At 33.1% G+C, this 24,398-nt stretch overlaps 1 protein-coding gene across 1 annotated transcript; it reads left to right on the top strand.

The window, feature by feature from the left end:
* Positions 1-1,751: 1,751 nt before the first annotated feature.
* LOC148624332 (mediator of RNA polymerase II transcription subunit 6-like) lies at positions 1,752-24,363 on the top strand. Its single transcript, XM_088567049.1, has 9 exons — positions 1,752-1,890; positions 2,424-2,561; positions 11,574-11,733; positions 12,146-12,237; positions 16,711-16,793; positions 17,289-17,328; positions 21,279-21,350; positions 23,086-23,220; positions 24,036-24,363. Exons 2-9 carry the CDS (start codon positions 2,546-2,548, stop codon positions 24,146-24,148), a joined length of 711 nt encoding a protein of 236 aa, XP_088423175.1. The 5' UTR covers positions 1,752-1,890; positions 2,424-2,545; the 3' UTR covers positions 24,149-24,363.
* Positions 24,364-24,398: the final 35 nt, after the last annotated feature.

Genomic DNA, 24,398 nt, shown 5'->3' with positions numbered 1-24,398 from the left:
GTTTGCCTCAAACTCGGAATTCAAATGGTACTTGAGTATAAGTGATACAAAGGGACGATTTCAATGTTTAGATTATTTTATTGAATTAATATCTGCATGTATTTATTAATATAAAATTTGATGCAGTTTATGTCATGCATAAATATTTAGACTGACATATACTATCTGTATTTTGTTGTTCAAATCATCATGGCACCTCCTTCCACGTGTGAAATGGTCAGACAGGGATAGCAAAACGTTTTTTGTTTTACTCTCCATGACCAAATTAGAGTTCCACATTCATTTTTCAAAAGCCAGACTGAATTTTAACATGGTTTAATCGATTAAAGTTTGAACACGTATTACTACTCATGGTCGTACATGAAATAGAAAATGTTTTTCATCATCAATCTCAGATGATGTACACTTGTGGCAAAGCCTATTTTGCCTGCGAACACCCTGATACCGACATCTCTCAATATGTAATTAGTTCAATGAAATACGTAATCTATACTCCTATAATATATAAAACTTCTTAATTGCGCGACGTTTTTTTTTAATTTGGATGTTAATAAGCGCAACACGAATATAAAACGTGCCGCAACTACGAAGTCTTATGTTAAAGGATTAACGTAATCAAGTGAATTTCCTCTGTTATTTCAAGTCCAAAAACCGTTTTAAATTTATTATAACTTCATAGGTTTCCAACTTAAAAAAAAACAATGTTTTGCGTAGGACTGGAATTTATATTTTTTTGTAAAGGAGTTTAAACTTGTGCTTAGACATTTGTACTAAATTGTACTAACACACCTAATTTATTCTTGTGTAAATACATGACTGTCCCGTACCAAGATGGGGTATTTGATTCATAAAGATTTTTCAAAAAGTTCACGTCTGTATCGAAATCTAATCATGGCTTTTATGATATCAAAATGAATTGGGAAACGATCCAGTTCAGAAAGTACAGCAAAATTGGTGGCTTTTCACATATATAGTAAATCAAGATAATTTCATAAGTGTGTTTCTTGTACATTGATGATCATATTGTACCCAGGGAACCTGGTTTGGAAATGTATATTAGGAGGAACTATAGTATTGCTGATTAATCTTAATAAGTAAGGGCTGGAGAAGTCAAAGGCGGATCCTTTGGGGCGGGGAACCCCTTCAGAATTTGAAAATTTATTAGAATAACTAATTTTTGTGTGTATACCCATGCATAAAAAAGTGTTTAACAAAGATTTTTGTGGTTCCCCATGGGCACACCCTTAGCTGATTCTCTGGGTCCGCCACTGGCAATCATTTGATTTTACGGGAGGGGGACTAGGGTGAACTTTCTTTATTCCTGCCTTACTATAGGCCCTGTCTTTCATCTTCTTCGGCGTAACGGGCTTTTCCCGTTAAATATAATCAACAAAATAAAAAAGGACAAAAGGAGATTTCAAGAAAAAAATGAATCCTGCCTTCAAAGGTGTTCAAGTTAAAATACCTGCATACAAAGACAGACCTATTCCATATATCTTTGCACACTTGTGTTGGTTCCCTCGATTACTCTTGCACTTAAAGTTGCAGACCTGAATTCATTCATTTCTTTGTTTTCTATTTTTGTAAGTTGTACATGGACGACAGACAGAGACGGGCGCCTTCTGATGGTAATAGCTGTCAACAGAACCCAGACGATAACGCAACTGGAAGCATGAATTTAGCCTATGGAAAGTACTCATATCACGTGAATTCTTGTTATATCGGCACTTGGTAAAATCGGCACCATGCATCCATTCTGGTTAAATAGGCACCTTGTTTTTTGTCATTAATCAGCACGTTTCTTATGTAAAGATTGACCTTGGAGGAACAACCTTTAGATAGTTTGAGGGAAATGTGGAAGACCTGAGAATGACAAAGTTAGATAACAAGGTGAAACATTTATAACTATTCGTTTACCATGACGAGCTTTGTTTCTCTTTCCAATTAATAAAGTTACTGAATATTCAGCATTTTAGCATCCCGCCCACGTCAGTTTATGTTACAATGGTTGACATCGCTTTATTTCCATAGTCACTACATACTGTCATAATGCTAATCATATAATCTAATTTACTTTTATAGTAATTACTATTTGATCTTATGAAGCCATTCATGTAGTCCGAATTTCCTCTGACCCTGCAATCCTCCTCCTTTTTATTTGGATATTGAACCCGACATATCAATATCCAAATAAAAAAGAGGAGGGTTGCAGGGTCAGAGGAAATTCGGACTACCATTTATGATGCAAGCAACATACAGGTAACCTCAATTAATTTTTCAATTCCAGTTATTTATCTAATATTAAACAGCTAATGTTGCCAAAGACCGGTAAATTTCCGTTGTACAAGTTGGGTCATCTTTCGATGGTACCCTGCAGTTTACCCTTGGGCACAAGCTTGAGTCCCAATTTGACTATTTTTTAGGCGCCGAATTAACCATAATGGCAGGTGTCGATTATACCAAGTGTTGATTTGACTTGTTACCATATCACGTGACGTTACAAAATGGCCATCAAATCATCGTAAAAACAAAAAGAAAATTTAAAATGTCTTTAGAGAAGGGTAATATGAATAGTTTTGTTTAATATGTATTTATTATATGCAACACAGTAAAATAGATCTGGGTGAAATTTAATGATAACATTAAGAACCATTACGCCGTTAGCTCTAAATTCATTTGCCTTGGGCTTAGCTAGCCTATTATTAAGTACAGTCTACAGAATTTAAGACTTAGAAGTAGAATGAGTAAAAGTAGCCATTCTTGCAAATAATCCAATAAATGCAATAAAAACTGCATTATGAAGTTCCGGTATACAGTGGGCAAATAAAACACAGTCTCTCAAGCAGTAAACACAGGTGACTTACATGTAGTATCTGAGATAAGGTCTTCAACCAGCCCCTTTCAATATAAAAATTGTTGCTGCATCTTTAGCGTATCAACAACCAGATATTAAGATCTTTAATGATCTAATGTAGAGAAGTCTGTTATAATATATAATTAAACAGCTATAAGTCTGGTCCACTATGTACAGTTCTAAGATTGGCCTGATGTGAAGTTACATAATAGGGCTTGTAAGTCTTGTTCTACTTTCGTTATCCATACTGGAATTTTCTAAGTAGAAGGTATTGAAATCCGAAGACTGATCTGCATTTTATTGTTTACTTCCGGGATCTGGGAGCGCTGCGTTACAAAGCAAAATCTTTTATTAGTTGCCTTTCTCAACATTACTTTCATTTTTTATCATTTTTATTATTATTTTAACAAGAGGAGGATTTTTGGCTTTTAAGACCTCAACCAACACCCTGTAAATGACAAATTTCCATGTCTTTGAATTGTAGACTTGGACCCATTCTCATTAAACCATGAAGTCACGTGACGAGACTTACATACCCTATAGTTCATAACAATGTACAAATCACAGGTGTCTACTCTATTTGCATTTGTTGTATAAGCTTTTCTTTGTCATTTTTCTGCAATTGCTCAAGTCTTCCCTTCAACTTTGATGGCACAAAGTTCTGATACATATTGCTACCAATTTCTTGAAATGAGGCATTTTTCCTTCCTGGTTTGCATAAGGACAAGTCCTCACCATGCAATAAACTCACAAAGTATTTTCAGGTCTTGTCCTCGGTCTGCACTGGTTTTCTGATGAACCAATGGTCTTGATAGTCCCGACACCTGTTTTTTTTCACCTGCGGGAGTTTTATGGTCGTCATCATGAACTCGTGGATCGTTATGGTGTATCCATCAGCACCATGAAAACTGATGTATTCAATGGGTCATAGTTTTCCTTTCCTCGTTTGTCTACCCCGGACTTGACTTTTTAGTTACTTTATGTTCTTTGTTGTGAATGTCTGTTTTCCATTTCTGGTCTTTGTCCCTGGATTACATTCTTTTGATTACCGCTATAACCTTGGTTCCCTTGATTACTCTTTCATATACTCCTCTTATAACTTTGCCTACACCAATAATTTGGCTGTGTCTTGCAATCGTGGTTTCTGTCAAATGGCCTGCTGCATCCTTCACACTCTCTGAAAGTAAATTGCAGGGAATACTTGTTGATTACAACATTTAGACATGGATTCCAACTTGATCATTATAGTTACATATCAGCTCTTCAAAGCATAACAAGCTAGACTAATTGATGTCTGGACATGCATCGCACTGCAGGTGTGATTTCAAAATGTGATAAAAGAAGTGTATTGGATGGATATACATGTAAGGAATAGGAACGTAATTTAAAAAAAAAATTAAAGAATCCAAATTTCCTGACAATATGCACAACATATGATGTCCTTCCTACACACCAAGTTTCAGGAATTTCTGTGGAGCAGTTTCAGAGGAATTGGGATGTCAATCTGAAGACAGATAGATGTGCTGTCAGAGTGACCCAACTCCTAGACCTGCTTCCGCCTTTGGCGATGCAAGTAAAAACTAACTTAATATCATGTACATGTAATGTTACTGATGGAGCAAATTTTAGCTAAGCAACAATATACTGGCTTTACTGTGATTTTGATTTCTTATGTACATGTAGAATACCATAATAATTTGTTTTTAAGTTTATATGATGGGTGCAATATTGTCTTATGTACATTTACTCCTTATATATTCTGTGTCTGGTATATAGTTTGATCATACATCCATAGTAGTATCAAATTAACATATCTTACCATTGTATTCACTACGTTATTACCCTCCATTTGGATTTACTGTCCTATTTCACTTCAAAGTGTGCTGTAGGCAGGCGCGTAGCTCCCATATATGCAAAAAATCATTTGCTTGCACATCTTTTCGCCAAAAAAAAAAACAAGAAAAAAACCAGATTCTTGGTCAGCTATTGACAGACTTAGTACTTTGGGTTATACCAATATCTGACTGGTTCCCGGTTATGTTCTCTGATTTCATATGGTCTGTCTTGTGACTGTCAGTTACATAAATACTATCCTGGTTCCAGGGACTGCGTTCCAGGTATTAGCTACTAGCAATACACTCTCACGAGTATATGTACAACACACTGAATATTGCAATGAGGAACCAGTCTACATAAATACAGGGTTCAGTCTATGAAGTTTGAAGTTTGATCGCAGGTCAAAATTTAAAAATGAAGAAGTTAGACTTCTATTTCAATAAGAAATGCTCTGATAATAGTCCCACCATGGAGCATGCACTTATGGAAGTCACTTCAGTTGTACCAGAGTCGAATTCACATGGGACGAAACTTACAGGAAAATCTTTTGATCCTCCATATCCAGATAAGACTGAATTATCAAATGATGAACTTTTAGAGCATGAACTTAAAGTGAATATTTTGAGTTAAGAGTGGGAACCAAATTCATATACTAAGTACTCTTTCCCAACAAGGTAATTATGCCATTTCTTCACATATAACATGTATACATGAGGGGTGGACGGTGGGGGGGTATGCAGTTCCTGATTTCTGCCCCCTTTACTCCTGGGCCCCCACCCTCCCCCTTTTTTTCTAAAAACAAATTACTCCCTTGTTCCATTTTTAAATTCCTGGTTCCCATCCCCTCAACTCCCGGATTCCAGGCCCCTTGTCCACCCCTACATACATGTAGCTAGTGGTTGGTCCGGGGATTGGCCTACCCGTTTCATGATTTCTTCCTATCATTTGTAACTAGTCATCAGATATTTAGCCAAAATGGACAAAAATTAGCCTAGCCGTCCTTTCCTGCTGTGCCCTGGGTCAAACCATTCCCGTTTCCAAAAAGTTTGGAAAATATTTACAGTATAAAATATGTTCAAGAGACAACTATTCAACCATTAATTCAGGGATCGTCAAAGGGACATTTCATATTTTTTTCATTGAAATTAAAAATTATAATTGGTTATATAAAATTTTGAAATGACATGTAACTGGACCATTTTAAATTGAAATAATTAGCAAAGAGCTCCGTGTCGCCTCCTTCCCAACCATTGTAGTCTACTCTAGGGGTGTAAGATACACCGGTTTACGGTACCGTATATCTATTACTCTGACCAGAGTTAGTCTAACTCGAAAGATTCAGCGCACTCTCTTCTGGTCAGAGTACCTAATGTAGTGAAGTAGGGAGCGAAAAAAAAACAACAACGGATTTATGAAATATTGTGATATTTTACAAAACTGAAAATATATTTCAATTTGTGACAGTGTAACCCCCACCTCAAGTCCAGTGTACGCCGTCTAAAATCGCTCGGAGTACGCCGTACGATTTAAAGTATGGTACTCGCGCACAGGAGTGCCACATACGCTTTAAAACATCCCGAATCCTGCGTACGAAAAAGGGAATGGGTTAAAACAACAATTATAACATTTATACTTGTAACGTGTATTTTTACCCATACGATATAGCCAGAAATAGTGGCTTAATATTATCAGTCCGCAGATTTTTGTGACTTTTTTCTAACATGGAGTCCCCCAATTATATTGTCACATCAAATAATTGGAAATACTAGTATATTATAAAATAAGATGTTGCGAATGGGCAAAAAGTTACCTTAAGATCATGTAATTATACCTCTGCTCTGAAAGGAAGGGGTATACTGTTTTGTCTTTGTCTGTCCACTTTCGTCCATCTCATTTTTTTCTTCCCTGTTTAAAACAGCTACCTACTATTTGGTATGCAGTTTGAGTAAGATGGCACAATATATTTTTCAAGTCAGCTGCTTTCTACTTTCTTTCCAATATCATGATCATGGAAATCACTAGTGAGCCGTTGCTCATAGATATATATTAATGTTTTAGTAGTATGTTTATGAATAAAAAAAAATATGATGTAACAATACAAATAACTAAAAATTATGGTCAGTGATATGTTTTTTTTTCTGGTTAAAAAACAACCCTCTAAATCGTCAAGTCTTTGGAGCTTCCAGGGGGGCTTTGTCTGCCTGGACCCGCTGGGGACCTTAAGCAGTCCCCAGATCCCTTGCCGAATGTATTCTGCTTGCACATGGTTAATTTATCAGCTAAGCCCCTGGTAGGCGTTTAGATGCAGCACCTTTTAGTGCCCCAAGAAGTCTTTAACCAACAAGGAAATACTTTGAATGGTGGCAATCATAAACTTGGAGCATGTCAAATTTCCAATGCATTATAATATGAACTCCATTGTGCTCCCTCAAAGCATCTTATTGACATTTTTGGTTTAAACCTCTCCAAACAACTTTTTAATGTATTCAGATTTCTGATCGGTCAGGTTGTCTGCAACAGATTTCTTTTTCTGTCCTTTGAATTTTTCCTTTCTTTTTGTTCTTTGCATTCTTCACAGCAAAATCTATCTTCATCTGGGACATCATCTTCCAAGTCCATGCATATTCCAGATGGAAGCATATCCCTCAGTCGCAATGCACATTTGCACAATATATCAAGGTAGATGCTGGAATGCTCACTTTGCAAATGCTTTGCTCTTCCTCATTTGCCAGTCTATCATCTTGAATGTTTAATATTTTTCTAACTATATCACGCAATGATACGAAAGTCATATCAACCACTTGCGAAGCAACCCTTTGTGAATATAACAACTTATCGTCATCAAAGAAGTGCACTGGTTCCTGCAACAAGTCATTTGTGCCCATGAATTTCATAGCTGCAAGTTACAATGTATCCTTCTGTACAGAATTTTAAAAATTCTTCATCATAATTAAAACTTTCCTTGATGTTGTTTGTGACATTCCATTGATTAAAGTAGACTAGTTCTTAAGGTGGAAAAGTGTTCAGCCTGAAGATCTTTCTGAATCAAAAGTGGGTGATTCATCCAAAGACATTGACTGAGCAGTATCATCCTCATATGGAAAGGTTACAGTTGACGTCAGTGATGGAAGTAACAAATAATCTGATGCATTGGTTTTCCAAGATAGTACTTCTTTGTCATAGGAATGGCGTATCCGATCAATAGATGTTTTTGTTGCTTCAATTCCCATATGAAGTCCCAAATGATTGAATCTAGCAAACACATATGAGTAGATCAACAACAATAAAAAACAGTTACATCAAATAAAACTAGGGTTAAGTAATAAAATATGTGTAAATACAACTATTAAACATGTATACATTTTAATATATTTTTACTAATACCATGTGAAACTTATTTGAAATCAACCAACAGCAGCTGAGAAAACTGAAGTGCATGTAATGTACAATAAACAGCATTTTAAATATCAACAGTTTAAATCTTGATTTTCACAATTAATGGGAGGAGGGTCTATTACAAGTCACTTGCTAAGTAATGACTATACAGTATAAATGAAATGACTACTTAATATCTGAAAATATTCTAGTATTTATCATATTTTAGACTTGGTCATACATGTATTCCATAAATGTGGAAGAAATATTCTAGCAATATACATCTCTTTTACATCCAACAAACTATATTTGGAGGGAATTCATTTCTTGTAGATCTGTCATCTTTCTTGGCTTCAGATGGTACAACATTAATATTGCCAATTGTATAGGATTCCTCTTGATTTGTAAATAAGGAAATAGGTAGATTGAACATAACTCTAATGATCGCAGAATTCAAATCAACGGCAACAATCATTTAACACAATTGCATTCATACTTACCATGCTTACTTCTTAAGTGAGAGAGCAACTCTGTTTCACCACCCAAAACGTTTAGCAATTTAGCATACAGGTAATTGAAGTGTCCCCTTAAAAAGCAATTTTATTGAAATTTTTGCAGTGTATAGCTTTTTTTATGGAATGAAATTGGTCAAGACTTTGTCCTTAATTTGTCACAAGTATCACTATAAAGATGGGGTGTTTTCTGTTATACAAGTCTGAGCTATCATATACCGAAGCCCTGGTGGTATTAATGGTCAATAACTTCACAAAATAAAGTGCACAATTTGATAACTGTTTCTATCATTCTGAATTTGTAAGTATATTTCACGGTTAAATTGAAATTGCCCCTTGTGATTTCTTTATTGGTGCATGTGGTAAAACTAATATACCAGAGTATTTTAATTACTTTGAGATATATGATCTTGATGACATTTAGAGGCTTCCTTCGAAAGCGAAAGGCATAAAACCTATGATTATTTTTTAGTGAAAATATACCTATAAAACATGCTCACTGTGACGTATTTCAGAAGAAAAAAAAAATGGAACAAAAATGATAAGACTGAACATATGCAAGGCTTCAGGCCTATATCATTTCTACAGATTGCAGAGTTGTATATTCTATAATTTAATAATATATTTAGATTTATCTTAATTGGCAACATTTTCGTCTGCTTGTTATGTAGAATTAGTAGTAGGAACACTTCTGACAGGTTCGATGAGTTCCTTCTTGAGGAAAACCCTGTAAGCTGTGATCAAATTTAAGGGGAAATACTTGCTAAATGCAAGTTGAAATTCAATTTTGCTAGTAGAAACTATTCTACCTGCTAAAATTTGCTAGTGGAATTCTGTATATAATATAGGTAAAGTCAAGAAATAGCCTAAAAAACATAAATTTAGAGAGTGTAAATTTTCAGTATTTGCTAAATTTAGCTAGTGGAAAAAATTCTGAAATTCAAACCCTGCATAAGTAAGATTTTTTACTGTGCAAAAGTAATAACTTTGTGTGCTCATTTTTTAAATTTCATTCGTCATTGTGAGTATACTGTATATATACATATCTTAAAAAAATCATACATGTATGCACCTTAGAAATAATGCGAATGCATGTACTCTTATGATAAATTGTAAGCTTTTTTAAATTGCTATACACGTGCTTCATATAATATATGATTACTTGTAATGAGTTAATATTCGCTACTTGTGTCCTGTCACATATTTTTAGGTATTTTTCGAGTTCCTTCATTTCAATTTAAAATATGAAAGTGCATGTCTGTACTGTGTGTTGAAAGTCTGGCCCATATTAATAGAGAACCGGTTGACTTTTGTAGTATAATCAAGTTAATATGCTGTTTTGAATACTTGTCATCTACTAATTATGTGATGTGTTAGTTAACTTAGAAGGATTTGATTTTAGTCTTTTCACAATTACTAAGTAGCAAGTACTATAATTTAAGTTCCAAATTGACTCTGTTCTCCAGAAGTACCATATAATTTGTGGCCTCCCTGGTCGGTCCCTTGTTTATGATATCAGTTAATTTGTTACAACATACATGTAGGTTAGTAAAATACATTTCCATTTACTTAAGCTATACATCCGATAGTACAAATGTACTTATTTTCCGTACATGAACATGTCATTTATACATGTACATGTAGGTAGTAACTTCAGTAATGACACAGAGAGTTTAACATGTAAACCCTACTCAAGATGAAGAGACTTATTAAAATTTGTATAAAAGAAAAGATTTGATACAAACAATCTTCAAGAAACGGACATAATACATTTGTGATGATATAAGTCTTAAAAGCATCACAGTAGAACTGATTGATGCTCAATTTCATGAAATACTTACTTAAATACATTTGGATACTAGGAGTTCATGAACATGGAACCACTGTCCTTTTTAGCTCACCTGACCATAGATCGTGAACTACTGCCATCACTTGGCATCTGTCGTCATCGTCATTAACAATTTCTTCAAACATCTTCTCCGCTGAAATTACTGAATGGATTTGGATGAAACTTAAGATGATTGTTCCCTAGATTATTCTGCACAAAAGGACCGTTTGGATTTTTGATCATTTAAAAAACATGGCTTCCATTACAAAAAATAGAACATAGGGGTCAGACAGCAGATTTTTGCATATATCTCCAAACTGTAAGGTTTAACCTAATTCTGACACACAGTAAAAGTATTCAGCATGATGAGGTTTATCATTGGCCAAAATTTGGTGAAAATCTGTTGACCCATGTTGGAGATTTTGACATTTTTTGCTGTTTTTGATGTTATTACTTTAAAAAATCTTCTTCTCAGAAACTATTATACAGAATTTAATGAAAGTCGTTATTTTTGTTTTTTTTAAGGTATCCTAAATAGAATGATAGTTTGGAATTTTTATTGGTTAAAAAAAACATGGCAGCCGTTACTAAAAATAGAATATAGGGGTCAGACATTAGTTGGCTATATCTCCTAACTATTAGGTTTAACCAAGATCTCTTTATTGCTGAAATGATCCTTATAAGGCCTACAAAAATCTCCAGGGATCAAAGTTGTCAGACAACTCCATATAAGAGTAATTGCCCTTAAGAGGTGAAAAATGACTTGTTTTTTTTTATAGTTTTCAGCCAATATCTTGAATACTATGATAGATAGAATGAAACTTTCAATTGCTGAAATGATCCTTATTATAATGGCTACAAAGTCTCCAGGGATCAAAGTTGTGAGATGACTCCATGTTAGAGTTATTGCCCTTGAAAGGCACAAAATTATGTTTTTAGCAGTTTTCAGCCAATATGTTGAAAACTATAATACATGTAGATTGAATGAAACTTTCAATTGATAAATTGATCCTTATCATTAGTTCTACCAAAATCTTCATTGAGTCAAAATTGTCTGACAGCTCTTTGTTAGAGTTATTGCCCTTGAAAGACAAAAAAAATGAATCAGGTAAGGGATTCAGGCTCCTAGGAGCCTCTTGTTTTTATTTTAAAATGAATTCATTTTCAGAAAATCCTCTTGGAATTAGCTGGCATGACACAGCATGGATACCCCACCTTACTCAAGAAAACATATTGGAGTATTTTAGTGAAAGAAGTAATCCATTCTATGATAGAACATGCAATAATGAGATAATAAAGATGCAAAGACTTAACCAAGACCAACTAAAGTATTTATCCTTTTTGTATATTTTTAATTTTAAGTACAAAGAACAAAAATGATTTGCTATTTAAGCTTCTGATGAGAAATGCTTATCAGTGTCACAGAACTTACAATATATTGTAACCATGTGATTGTAACTAGCTTTAAATACCTTAAATATGATTGCCATCTTTATTTTTGTAGGAAAAATGAAAAGTATGTAGCGATAAAAGGATTAAAGAGTTTCAGTGCATTTTATATTAAAATGTGTAGTTCCAAGATCATTACATAATTACAGCACCGGTACATGTACATACATATACCGGTACATTTGGTATCTCTACATTTTAAGCATCAACTTTTTTGTTGCATTCATGTTTGTTGTTGATACTTGTGTGAAGTTGCTTTAAATACAGTAGAATTCCAATATTACTTTGCAGCAATATGACAGGTTTAGAGTATGTGTTGCTTCATATGCAAGCCCCAATACTGTATGTCGTCAGGAAACAGCACAGACATTCACCACAGCAGGGTAATAATATTTAGTCAATATTTTGATACCTTACTTTAATCTAGACAGGTTTTTATAATGATAATTGTCTGCACCACAATGAATGATATTTTATATGTCCTTGGAAGCAAATTTTAAGAATATATTTTTAAATCAAAATATAAAATATCTAACCAAGTACAACCTAGACACTGGAGCAATATTTCGTATTGAAAATCATATTTTTTATTTCAGCTTTCCATTTCTTTAACTTAAATATTAGGATAGCACAGGTGGAAAAAGTCTTCAAATGACAAAGTTTAATGTGACAAAATATAATATGGCTATATTTACTGTAAATGTGCTAATTTTCACGGTGGACAGAATACTGCGAAAAAGAGTACAAGCGAAATTGATTTTTAACACTATATATAAAACGTGAATCATTTTTTTAAACCGCAAAAATTGATACCCATAAATATGTTTACTTGACAGAATCTGCAAAAATTAGCAACCGCAAAAATTAATACGTTTACAGTAGTATCTTAATATATTAATTATAATAGATTATATACAGAGGTATCTTGTACTAGTGATATTGACTTTTTTGTACAATAATTAAAAAAATACTTCTTATCATTACACAATATTGAAAGCTCATTCAAAAAGTCGCTGGTAACAAAATCTATAAATCTAAACCAATTGTTGTCAATAACCATGCACAAATTTGATACAAATAATGAAAATTGGCTTAAATTCAGCACAAAAAATACCGTCTGGAAAACTACATCTGTATTTTCAGCATGACAAAACATTTGTATTTAATTCAAAATTGCAGCTTCTTGTAATCCTTAATGCTTACTTTGAGAGACAGGAGACCATTAATATAAAATTTTCAGGTTTGACTTTATTATAGCCTGTATTGTTGAAGGAAAACAGGGTGCTCATACAAAATGCAATATATTGTGGCTAGTCAATATCTAGTATGCTTAGTAAAAAATAATAATTTTGGTAATAAAATATTGTGTATACTATTTATTCTGTTGGGTCTGTTTAGTTAAGTTTGATCGAATTTTGTTTCTGTTGTTCATTGTTTTTAGTGTGGTTTAGAAGACCGTGACCAAATTTGTATGATATATTTGAATTCCAGATTATAATTGCCAATGTACCAATTATATTCATAGCCTTTGACCTCTAGTACCAAGAATAGTAAATTTCAAAGAGAACTTTTATTGTTACAAATTTTAATATCAGTAAAACATTGAGATTGAATCAGTAGTTTCAAGTAAAGAAGAAAGGACATTTGAGAAGGTGGACATATGCTAAACTAATTGGATAGTTTGTTTCTTATGCACAAGAAGACATATTGAGTGTTTGTTAATTGCATGAAGAGACTGTCCATATAAAAACTAGGCAGATCCTACGATGTGAATGACAGAGTAAATTGTACTAGTATCCTGCCAATTTTTTTTTGTTCACGTAATGTAATTGTCACCTTAGTATGACATGAATGATGTCAGAAAGGACAGAGATTTTAAAAGTGTATGACTCAGAATATATGTTGAAAGTTCCTGAACAAATAAACTAAATTAAGAAATTGTTCAAATTTTACTTCCCTATATTTCAGGGTTTCAAGTGTTTTCTATGTAATTTATTTCCGTCTTATTATTACAGTGAATTTCAAACCAACATTCATTAAAAAAAAAAAAAACCAGTTTGTAACCTCCAATGGATAAAAACAATTTTCCAATGATTTTTCATGTGCCACCCACTACTTTTGGTCATCCATGGACGACACCCTCTTAAATCTATGGACCTGATAAAAACGTTTCAGCTTTGAACCAAACATTTTATTAATATCCACAAAATCAAAATAATTTGTAGAGCATTATACCCATGATCAAACACATGTCAATTACAAAAAGGCTTTTCAAGTCTCATGCAGAGCTGCAGTTAATTGGAATGTCTGATCCCAAAGGTCAATTCAGTATGGTGCTGTTTTCCTTGATGTTATTTTGAAAATTTTCTGTATCAGTTTCCTGATATGTGTTTTGGTGGTGCAGTTTATCTGCATTGCACTGTGTTGAAAAAAAAGTTTTGGCCAAATAATGATATTTTTTTCGAATGTAATTTTAATTGAATTTAAAATTTGTGCTATTTTCTGTCCTAACAAGTGTCTATAATGAACTGTAAGTCCCTTTGCTTAAGTGTGCCAAAACTGGTATTGTGTCCATACTCTCCTGAGTGAACAGAATTTGATGGTTGTAGTTGAAGCTCTTTATTTTCATAAAAATGACCCCATTTTGCAAGAGATATGACCACAATTGATTTTTAAAACATAGATATTTCAATAGAGCTTATAATAAGCTTTCCATGAATAAATAATTTTGCCATATTATATTTAGGTACATTAAACAGATATATATACAATAAAACAATAAATGGAAAATTGATGATAGTACAGTAATCACTGTGTCTATTACTTCAACTTGCCAATCCCTTTATGGTGAAGTACAGCAAGTTTTATACAACCAGAATATGTAATAAAATAAAGCCACAGTTTTTTAATTTATTGGTTTATGGATTTTTGAATGGAAAGAATCAGGTCGGTCGGTCGGAATATATTGAAAAATAAAATGGGAACCAGAAATGCATATCTACTTTTTATATTTTAAATAAAACCATTTTTTTATATTCAAGGATTCCATTATCTAACCTGACATTGTTGAGAAGTGGGATTCTAATCTACTGTATGTACCTTCACATCATTTATAAACTCAAATTCTCATTCCATTTTTTAAGAGTCCAATAAATTCAATGTGCAATTCTTAAACAATGTTAATTTCCTCTATTTTTTGTATCTATAGCTTTTCTCACAGTATGACATTAAGCTTAAATAAAGGTGGTAAAAGTTAAGTTAAAATCGAAGTGGAAATTCAAAATTTTGAAACAGGGTTAGTCAAAAATGTGTCCTGTTTAATTTACCATTGAGCATTGTTTTGGTGTAAACAAGTTGTGTAACAGAAGAGATTAGTGAAAAGTCAATATAGAAAAAAACATACAAAGTACAGGAAAATTCGGACAGAAAATTGAGTATACAGACCGATTTCATGAAATAGAAATTTTTTTTTTTTTTTTTACATTTGTCTTATTTCATTTAACAATTACACTGAGAGACTGCATAACCTTTTTAAAAACTTTTAAATAAATTAAATTTTTAAACCTAACAATATATTAAAAACTAATAATTTGTCATTAATTGGAAGACAATGAAGCTTGTCTTTTTTTTCACTTGGATTTCCCTTTAAAATTATCCTGTGATTTAAAAATTAAACAATTTTTATAAAAATTCAGTAATAGTAAAGGGTGAAATGGTCCTCTAAAAAAAAAGAAGACAACAAATTATGTTCTCAATTGTTTTATGAGCTCTCTTGCATATTTCTACACACATCATAGCTTTGATTTTCCCGCCAATTATCTCCCCTTTATTCATTTACTTCCTGTTGAGAATAAAAACAAGCTCATTAAACTCTTTTGGTTACAGACCACCAATTCAAATGAGCATTTGGAACGTACGCAAAAATAGTCCTACGCAGAAATTACCCCTGTTCCTCATAGTGCTGTGAAAAAAGTTCTCATCTTATTTAAAAAAATTAAACAGTTTCTGAAAGGAAAAACATTTCTGTACAATTTATAGGTGCATTTTGCTTCTTGTGATGTGAAGCCTAATCTCCATAATGATTTCTATATATACCCCTATCTTGTGAAAACACTGGGATTTCCCATGCTATTCATAGACCCTTCACTTCTGGTGACCAGTACTGCACTGCAAGTCTGCTAACCCCACATGCCATTCTGAGGATTGTGAGCTGACATATGTAGAATCATGCTGATATATAGTCCTCTGCAGGTTAAAGTTAAGGTAAAGTCCAGAGAAGCCATTGAATATTGTGAAATTAGCATAGAAGCCTATGGGAAGCGGAATTAGTGGTTTCTAGCCTTAAATCATCTACAGGAACTGCTTCTTTTCAATTAAAGGTATTTTGATTTTATCATCTCAAGCCAGTGTTGACTTATTTCCCAAAATACCAAAACCCTTAAACATTATTTTATTGAAGTGGTGAAATTTCTTTTGCCATTTTCACTGACTTTAGTCTTTACTTTGTCAAGATGTTGAATGAACAAAACTAGAAGCGGGTGTTGTCCGTAACTTCATTTTAAAATGTAAATGTTACAATATTGCACTTGCCATTATTTGTAGTCGGTGGCAGTAAAAATGATAATTGGAAAATTGAAATTCCAATTTGTTTTCTCCTAGGTGGAAAAATCAAGTCGGCGGATCCATACACCAACAAATTAAAAAACTGTGGCCTAATAAAGGTCTTGTTTTTGTTTTAAAGGGAGACAATTTGATATAACCATAAGATTTTGTGTCATTTTGGATGTGAAAGTTTATACCATAACACAACCTCAACTTGGATAGTACATTGTAATTTACTTACTGTACATTTTCAGCTACACCATTAGCAGATTATTACATCATAGCTGGTGTAGTTTACCAAGCACCAGATCTGGGTTCTGTAATTAATTCCAGATTAGTAAGTATATTATTTATGTTTATTTTTAACAAGCATTAAGCTGTGATCATTCGATATTATTATCGTACTTTGTATCAACCAGAAAATATGTGTGCCATTTAAATTATAATGATATAGGTATTTGACACATTTGAAACTTGTTAATTAATGGTTATCATGGTTATAGGAAAACAAAAGGGCTTGAAAGTTTCAATCTACAAATTAAAGGGTGTCAATTAAATGTGATTTGAAGTGAAACATAGCCAAGCATTGTTATGGGGCTTTAACAATACCAAAATATAAATATTTCTTTTACCAAATCAAGTTGAAAAACTAACTATAAATAATCATAGATTATTGACCAGAGCTCTCTTAAATAAGTATAAGAGAAGGTACATTGTATGAGGTATATTGTATGTTATTTTGTTGATGGATGTGACCTCACAGGAAACTTAACTCTTGTTAAATTCTTACTGAAGAGAATCAGTAATTCCATTGTTACATTGTCTTTTTCAGTTGAATACCTTATTTAATCTACAGTCTGCTTTTGTTGAAGGTAAGTTGATCCTTTTTAGTTTTTTAGGGTTTTTTGATCCTTCAGGATCAAAATACCTTACGTCACCAGATAATGTCTGGAACTTTTCTGCTATTTCTGAAGTCTACGTGAGAATATAGTGCAAATGTAATTCCTTTTATATCATCCAATATCTCTTATAACTAGTGAATATGTTTCTGGCAATTGTTCAGCTCAATAATATTCTATTATTTCTGCAAAATAAAATTAAGATCTACAGGTAGTCTTCAAATCAACTGAAGATTTGACTCCCTTGTTAGCCTTGAAAGATGTTTAGTAATAAATTTGCATTTAGAGAATTTAGTTCTTGCTGTGATATGTCAAGAAAGGTTGAATGTGTTTAGCATGTTCCATTTAAGTACCAGTCCATATAAAATTCAGACACTGCCTTATGGTAAGGTGATTCGTGGTGTTGAAAAAGCCATGGATCAAATGATGCTATTTGGTGTACATATGCTGTATTTTTATGTGACACCTGTTCCTTCTGTATGTAGATCTGTACTTTTGAGAAAACTACTTAAACCTCCCACAAAAATCAAACCAAATCAAGAACAAATGACTCTTGCAAAGTGCTAATTTCATGTACAATCTGTATAAATTTTATCTCAAAAGCGTAATAACCAAATGAAAAACTAAGACTGGTTATATCATTAGTAACTGTAATAAAACTGATTTCAGTCGTTTTTTGAACATACATGAATTACCTCCTGTCTGATTTTTTATCATTTGTAATCCTACGTCGTTACCAACAATTTTTTCATAACTTTTCCCCTCTGAAACTACAAGACCAATAAGAACCAAACTTGCTATGAATGTTCCCCAGGATATTCTGCATAGAATGATATAGGGATTTTTGATTCATCCAAAAAACATGGCTACTGTAACTAAAAATGGAATAAGGGGTTGGATAGAAGTTTTTAGCACATATCTCAAAAAGCGTTTTAACAATTGTAGAAGTGTTCAGTATGATGAAATCTATCTCTGGTCAAGTTTTCATTTGATTTATTAAGCCATGTTGGAGTTATTGCCCTTTTTTTAATGTTTTTAGCTCACCTGGCTGTAGGCCATATGAGCTATCAGCATCACTTGGTGTCCGTCATCGTTGTAACAATTTTTGAAAACTCTTTTTCTCTGACACTACTTGACTAATTGGAATTGAACTTGGTGTAAATGTTCCTTGGGATATCCTGCTTATAACCAAGTGTGTCAGAGGAGAAGAGTTTAGAAAAATTGTTAAAGACGGCGAATGACAACAACAACGACGGACGCCAAGTGATGGCAGTAGCTCACGTGGCCTTTAGCCAGGTGAGTTAAAAAAGGGAGATTTTCAAGTTTTCGCACAATTACTCAAAAACACTTTCACTAACTTTTATGAAACTTATGTGAATTGTTTATATCTATTGACATAAGTTCCGTTTCAATTTGTATAAATGTCAAATTTACGTTTCTGTGTTTTGAATTTTTACTCTTTAAGAAAGCCGTAAACAGCCAAGGAAATTTTATATGTTAAAAAATCGTTTGAAACAGACCATTTGTTATGATGATCAACTAATAAATTAAAAGGCACTTGGTAACCTCGTCAGAAAAGTGTGTTTTAAACAAGATACAAATGTATTGGTGAAAAATCAACACAATAAATAAACTTAATTAAACTTGAGGTAGCCTTGACAGTGCCAAAATTATTTGTGCATTTTTTTATTATGCCCTCGCGACAAACTGTTGGTGGGCATATTAATTAACCCCTGTCCGTCCGTTTACACATGATATTGGCTTGTCCGGCTATCTCCTTTTACAGTTTATGAACTACATCTAAAATATTTTACAGGATATTTCTACACATAATGAAGGCATGCAGGCCCAAAAGATTTTGATTTTTGTGAAATTTTATGGAAATTGGTGATAGTTACACTGAGTCATTTTACTCAGAAATAGGGCTATATGGCTTGTCTGGTTATCTCCTTGAACATTTTTTGAACTAGATATTTCTACACATGATGAAGGTGTGCAGGGCCAAAGGATCTTGATTTTCATGCATTATTATGAACCTGGGTGATAGTTAGACTTTGTTATTTTTGTCAGAAATATATCCCAAGCAACATAGTTAGGGATTTGTTATGGGAGGGGGGTATTAACATTTTTTATGTGTCCATTAATATGTCCATCGGTCCCCTTTTTCTCATCGCAACTAGTCTGACACTACAAAACAGAATTTCATGACACTATGTGGCCAGGATACAATATGTAGATATGCATATATTTAGGAATTTATGATCCCCAAATTGATCACCAGACCATGAGTAACACAAGCCTCGGAAGGATTTCTGAATCTGCAAACCATGTCTTCATACAAAAATAAACATGTTCCCAAGTTGGCAAATCTAGCGAGCGGGGGAGTCATTAGTGTCTTACAGACACATTTGATTTCTTAATAAAATAAAAGAAAATCACTACTAACAAATGAGGCGGGGGCTCCTGTGATAAGTAGGGCTTCTAGTTTTGGTTTTGGTTTGTTTTTTTTTTGGGGGGGGGGGGGGGTAGGGTATTTGACAGGGCTCACGTTATTTTTAGTCGATCATATAAATTCATAGCTCTTTATTTGCATATATCTCCAAAAGTGTTAGGTTTAGCCAATTTTTTTCAACAGCTAAAATGATTCTTATTATTACAGTCTGAAGGGATGAAAATTGTCAGACAACTCCTTGTAAGAGGTATTGCCCTTGAAATGGGAAAAACAATGCTTTTTTCAGAGTTTTCTGCCAATATCTTGAAAACTACAATAGATAGAAAGAACTTTCAATTGCTGAAATGGTTCTTATGATAGTCCTACTTAAGTCTCCTTGAGTCAAAATTGTTGGATAACTCTTTGTTAAATATGTTGCCCTTAAAAGGCAAAACTCGACCAGGTGAGCGATTCAGGCTCCTGGGAGCCTTTTGTTTGCATATGTCTCCAAAACCGTAACGTTTAGCCAAATTCTGACAATGGATAAAAGTGTTCAGCATGATGAGATTTATCAGTGGTCAAATTTTTGTGAGAAACTGTTCAGCCAGTTTGGAGTTATTGCCCTTTTTTGACGTTTTGTTATTTTTAATGCTATTTCTTTCAAAAATTTTCTCCTCTGACAAGACTTGACCCACTGGAACCAAAATTGGTGTGAATGTGCCTCAGGATATCCTGCATAGAATTAATGTGGGAATTTATGATTTATTGAAAAACATGGCCACTGATACTGAAAATAAAACATAGGCATACTAAAGTTTCCAGGGATCAAAGTTGTCAGATGACTCCATGTAAGAGTTATTGTCCTTGAAAGGTGAAAAATGGCTTTTTTTTTCTTCAGTTTTCAGCCAATATCTTGAGAACTATAATTGAAAGAAACTTACAATTGCTGAAATGATCCTTATAAGTCCTAGCAAAAGTCTCATTGATTCAAAATTTTTGGAAAACTTGTAAAATTTATTGCCTTGAAAGACAAAATTTAACAAGGTGAGCAATTTAGGCTCCTGGGAGCCTCTTGTTATATAGATGGGAGTGCTTTGTCGATTGTTCCCAGTGTAATAAATTTCAAGAATTCATACACTGTGAAGTTAAGTCGGTAATTTCACTCTCAGACTTTCTCCCGCCAAAATGTCACAACTTTGTCACAGTTCCTGACCATCTGTTTCTTTATCTTCATATAGAAATAATTAATCCATCTTTGAAAGTAATTTTCTTTGCCATAAGTGCACATTAGTTTGTTGATCTGTCACATTGCAGGGTAACTTTGGCCCTGAAGATATTTTTATTGAGAAATTGTAAAATAACATAGAAACAATCAATTGCCATGTTAGGAACTACAAATACATGTATATTTTTGTTCAATTTTATAATTGAGACAAGTTCAAAACAGAAAACCAGTGTCACTAATTATATTTAAAATATGAACTATTTTCAGCACAGTCCTTCTCCAGATATACTCCATCAAAAGGGTACTGGTGGCAATTTTCAGATCAAGATGAAAAATCTGGTAAGAACAACAAGTAGATCGCAGAGTTGAAGTATTAACTGAAGTTTAAACTTCTTAAAATTACACACCAAGCAGGACTTTACTTTTTTTGTGCATTTAATAATATCCTGAGGGCAGACCTAATATGTGTTCCCTTTTTAACTTGAAATACTGGGAGCAAGCTCACCAAGGGAATACCCGGCTTTAAATGGACTTTAATATAAAACGCTTGTTGGATTACCTCCTTTTGGTGTCATCCAACAGTAATTATATTCCTTCATGACTTAATGTGCTTCTACATATGAAATCTAACCTTCCTGTAAAATGTCTTCAAATTCCCTTGAGCGGTTTAGGAGGAGTTGCACTTATAGGTTTTAATATGTAAAATTCTTAATTTGGATTATCTCCCTTTGGAGTACTCTGACAGTAATTATATATAAATTCTCCTTCAGTCTCGAGGTGATTACAGGATTTATCTACTTGAGATAGTTAAATTTTGGATTTTAATTTAACTATCTCGAGTGGAGAAATACTGTAATCCCCAAGAGAAATGAGGGAAAATCTGTTTCTCCCATGAATAAAACCATAAAAAATAACTTAAACAACACCCTGAATTCTCCCAACATCAACTACATAATCAAGGATCTCCCCTCTAGTCATTAAGTCATTGCATCATCGATATCACTACCATTACAATTAGTTGATAAATATTTTTGTGAATTTGGGCAATTATTTTTTAAGCACCTTTTATTTATTTATTTTTTTTTTACATATGTACATGTATACTCGTCACACGAAGAAAGTAGTCCCGTTGAGAGTCTTCACACGACACTTTAATTTCCAGTCATATGACGGGAAATTACTATACGATCAAACAGCTATTTTCGATTGTTCATGCATGTATGAACGGATCTCAGAGCTGCAAAACCCAATGGAAGGCCGTTCATGTAATGTTAGGTGTGGAGAGATCCATTCATACATGCATGAACGACCAAAAATAGCTGTTTAATCCTGATAGTTATATCCCGACATTTGGGAATTATTTTTTGAAGTGTGTTGAACCGGTAAATGTATTTATAGAATCTAGTTCAGGGACAATTTAATTTTGGGGCGAATTTACTTGTAGTTAGACTTTAAGCATTTATAAGTTTCTTTCCCTGAGCTGAGCTGAAAGTTAGGCTCTGAAAACAAACTGTACCGGAAAAATCAACGGCTATATCATGCTGTTTAGGTTGTTGCCACACTCTTTTGAACTACACGGCCGGCATATTGGTTTCAAGTTGACTGGTGTTCATGCATGTATGAATGATCTGGCGAAGTTCATACAAGAAGGAACTGTCTGGCAAAGACGTTTTCGACCAGTCAGAGACGGCTGTAAGCATGAAGAATGTTATGATTAAAATTATAACTTTTTAATCACTCGCTTGTGCAGTGTGAATGAAGCCTATGAAAGGGAGAAATTCATTTATGCACATCTACATATGATACCCAACTTTCCTACAAAATTTTGTCAATATCCCTTGAGAGGTTTAGGAGGAGTTGCATTTACAAGAAATGTGGACAGACAGGGTGATTCCAGTATACCCCCCTCCTCAAAAAAAAAAAAAAAAAAAAACAACATCAAAAAAACAAACAAACAAAAACTAAAAAAAAACTTTGATTTGTGGGGAGTATATAGAAAATGAAAACAAGATCGTAAAGGTCAGAGAAAATAAGTACTTCAATAACTTCAATATTGCTTTTTATTACTTGATAGAGAAGAGTGAGTCAAAGGAGAAAAAAGAGGAGCCTAGTTCAGTTTTCCAGAGACAAAGAGTAGATTTATTACTTGGAGAGCTGGCAAAGAAATTTCCACCAAAGATAATTGCTCCACCACAGCATGAAGTTAAAGGTAGAGTTGATTATTTGAATTGACTGAATGCAACTAGGTTTGTTGAGGATGCTCATGTTAACTAAAATCTTTTGTTTTGTTTTCATGTAGTCTGAAACTTGACACTATTGTTTTGGCCACATTGAAGATATATACATTCTCTTTGGTCTTGTTTTTAACAAGAAAAATGTTAAATTTATCCCACAATGAACTGATTTGTTTTTTCAACCCTTTAACTAGTATTTGCATCATATTTGTGTAATTAGTATTGGCATCATGTTTATGACACCTACAATGTAATAAAATTTGTCTTTTAAATATTTGGTAGAGACTTAAGTCTTGTTAATATTTATTTGAAATAGTTCATGTATGGCTCAGTGGTATACTTTCTTTTCACTATTTACATATACATTAAATAAGGAAAAAGTAAGAGAATGTTTCCATCAGAATCTGTAACTTTTCTTATTTCATACTAGTGTACATTGGAGATTATATATTTATCAACTTAAGTTTTTTCATCAATACTAACAAGTGATACATCTAGTACTTTCAATTTTGGATTGTTTTTTTTTACTTAGGGATCTTTTGTTTACAAGTCTTTAAACCTTTGGTCTTCATTTCTCAAAATTTTACAAACTTTTAAAGCAACATACTATTTAACTTACTGTATTTAAAATTGGAAATTTTGAACACTAATTTAGAACAAGGGAAAATCATACTACTTCCTGGTCTTTTGACCTATAATAATAATAAAATTAGTATAAGTGTAGTAATGATAGTTTGATATGCAGTATTGGTTTCCTATTTTATCAGTTTTTTTTTTTTATCTCTTACAGAGGAATCAGTAAAACAAGAAATTGTTGTTAAACAAGAAATTAAACAGGAAAGACCTGATGATAAATCAACTACCAAACCACCATTAGAGAAAAAACCAAAGTTGATGAGATGACACTTGATTTATTCTAATGGAAGACATGTTGATAGTAAAGTGTGATTAACTGGTCAACACTAGGAAAGAAAGAAAACTCATCTACATAGACTGATAACAGAGATGCTAATTATTCGTATCAGTATTGGCAATATGTTCAGCACAGAGCAAGAAGAGACCAGTTATAACATGAAGTTGATGCTCTTCTAAAAGCTATATAAAAACTAATCTTTTTATTTTCTGTTATTGTATCAATGAGGCCAAAGAAAGA

This window comes from Perna viridis, chromosome 2 (assembly GCF_037379345.1).
Source record: "Perna viridis isolate PV_CMFRI_1.1 ecotype Kerala chromosome 2, ASM3737934v1, whole genome shotgun sequence".
In the NCBI taxonomy this organism is placed as follows: Eukaryota; Metazoa; Mollusca; class Bivalvia; order Mytilida; family Mytilidae; genus Perna; species Perna viridis.
This window is presented reverse-complemented; position numbering and strand designations above follow the sequence as displayed.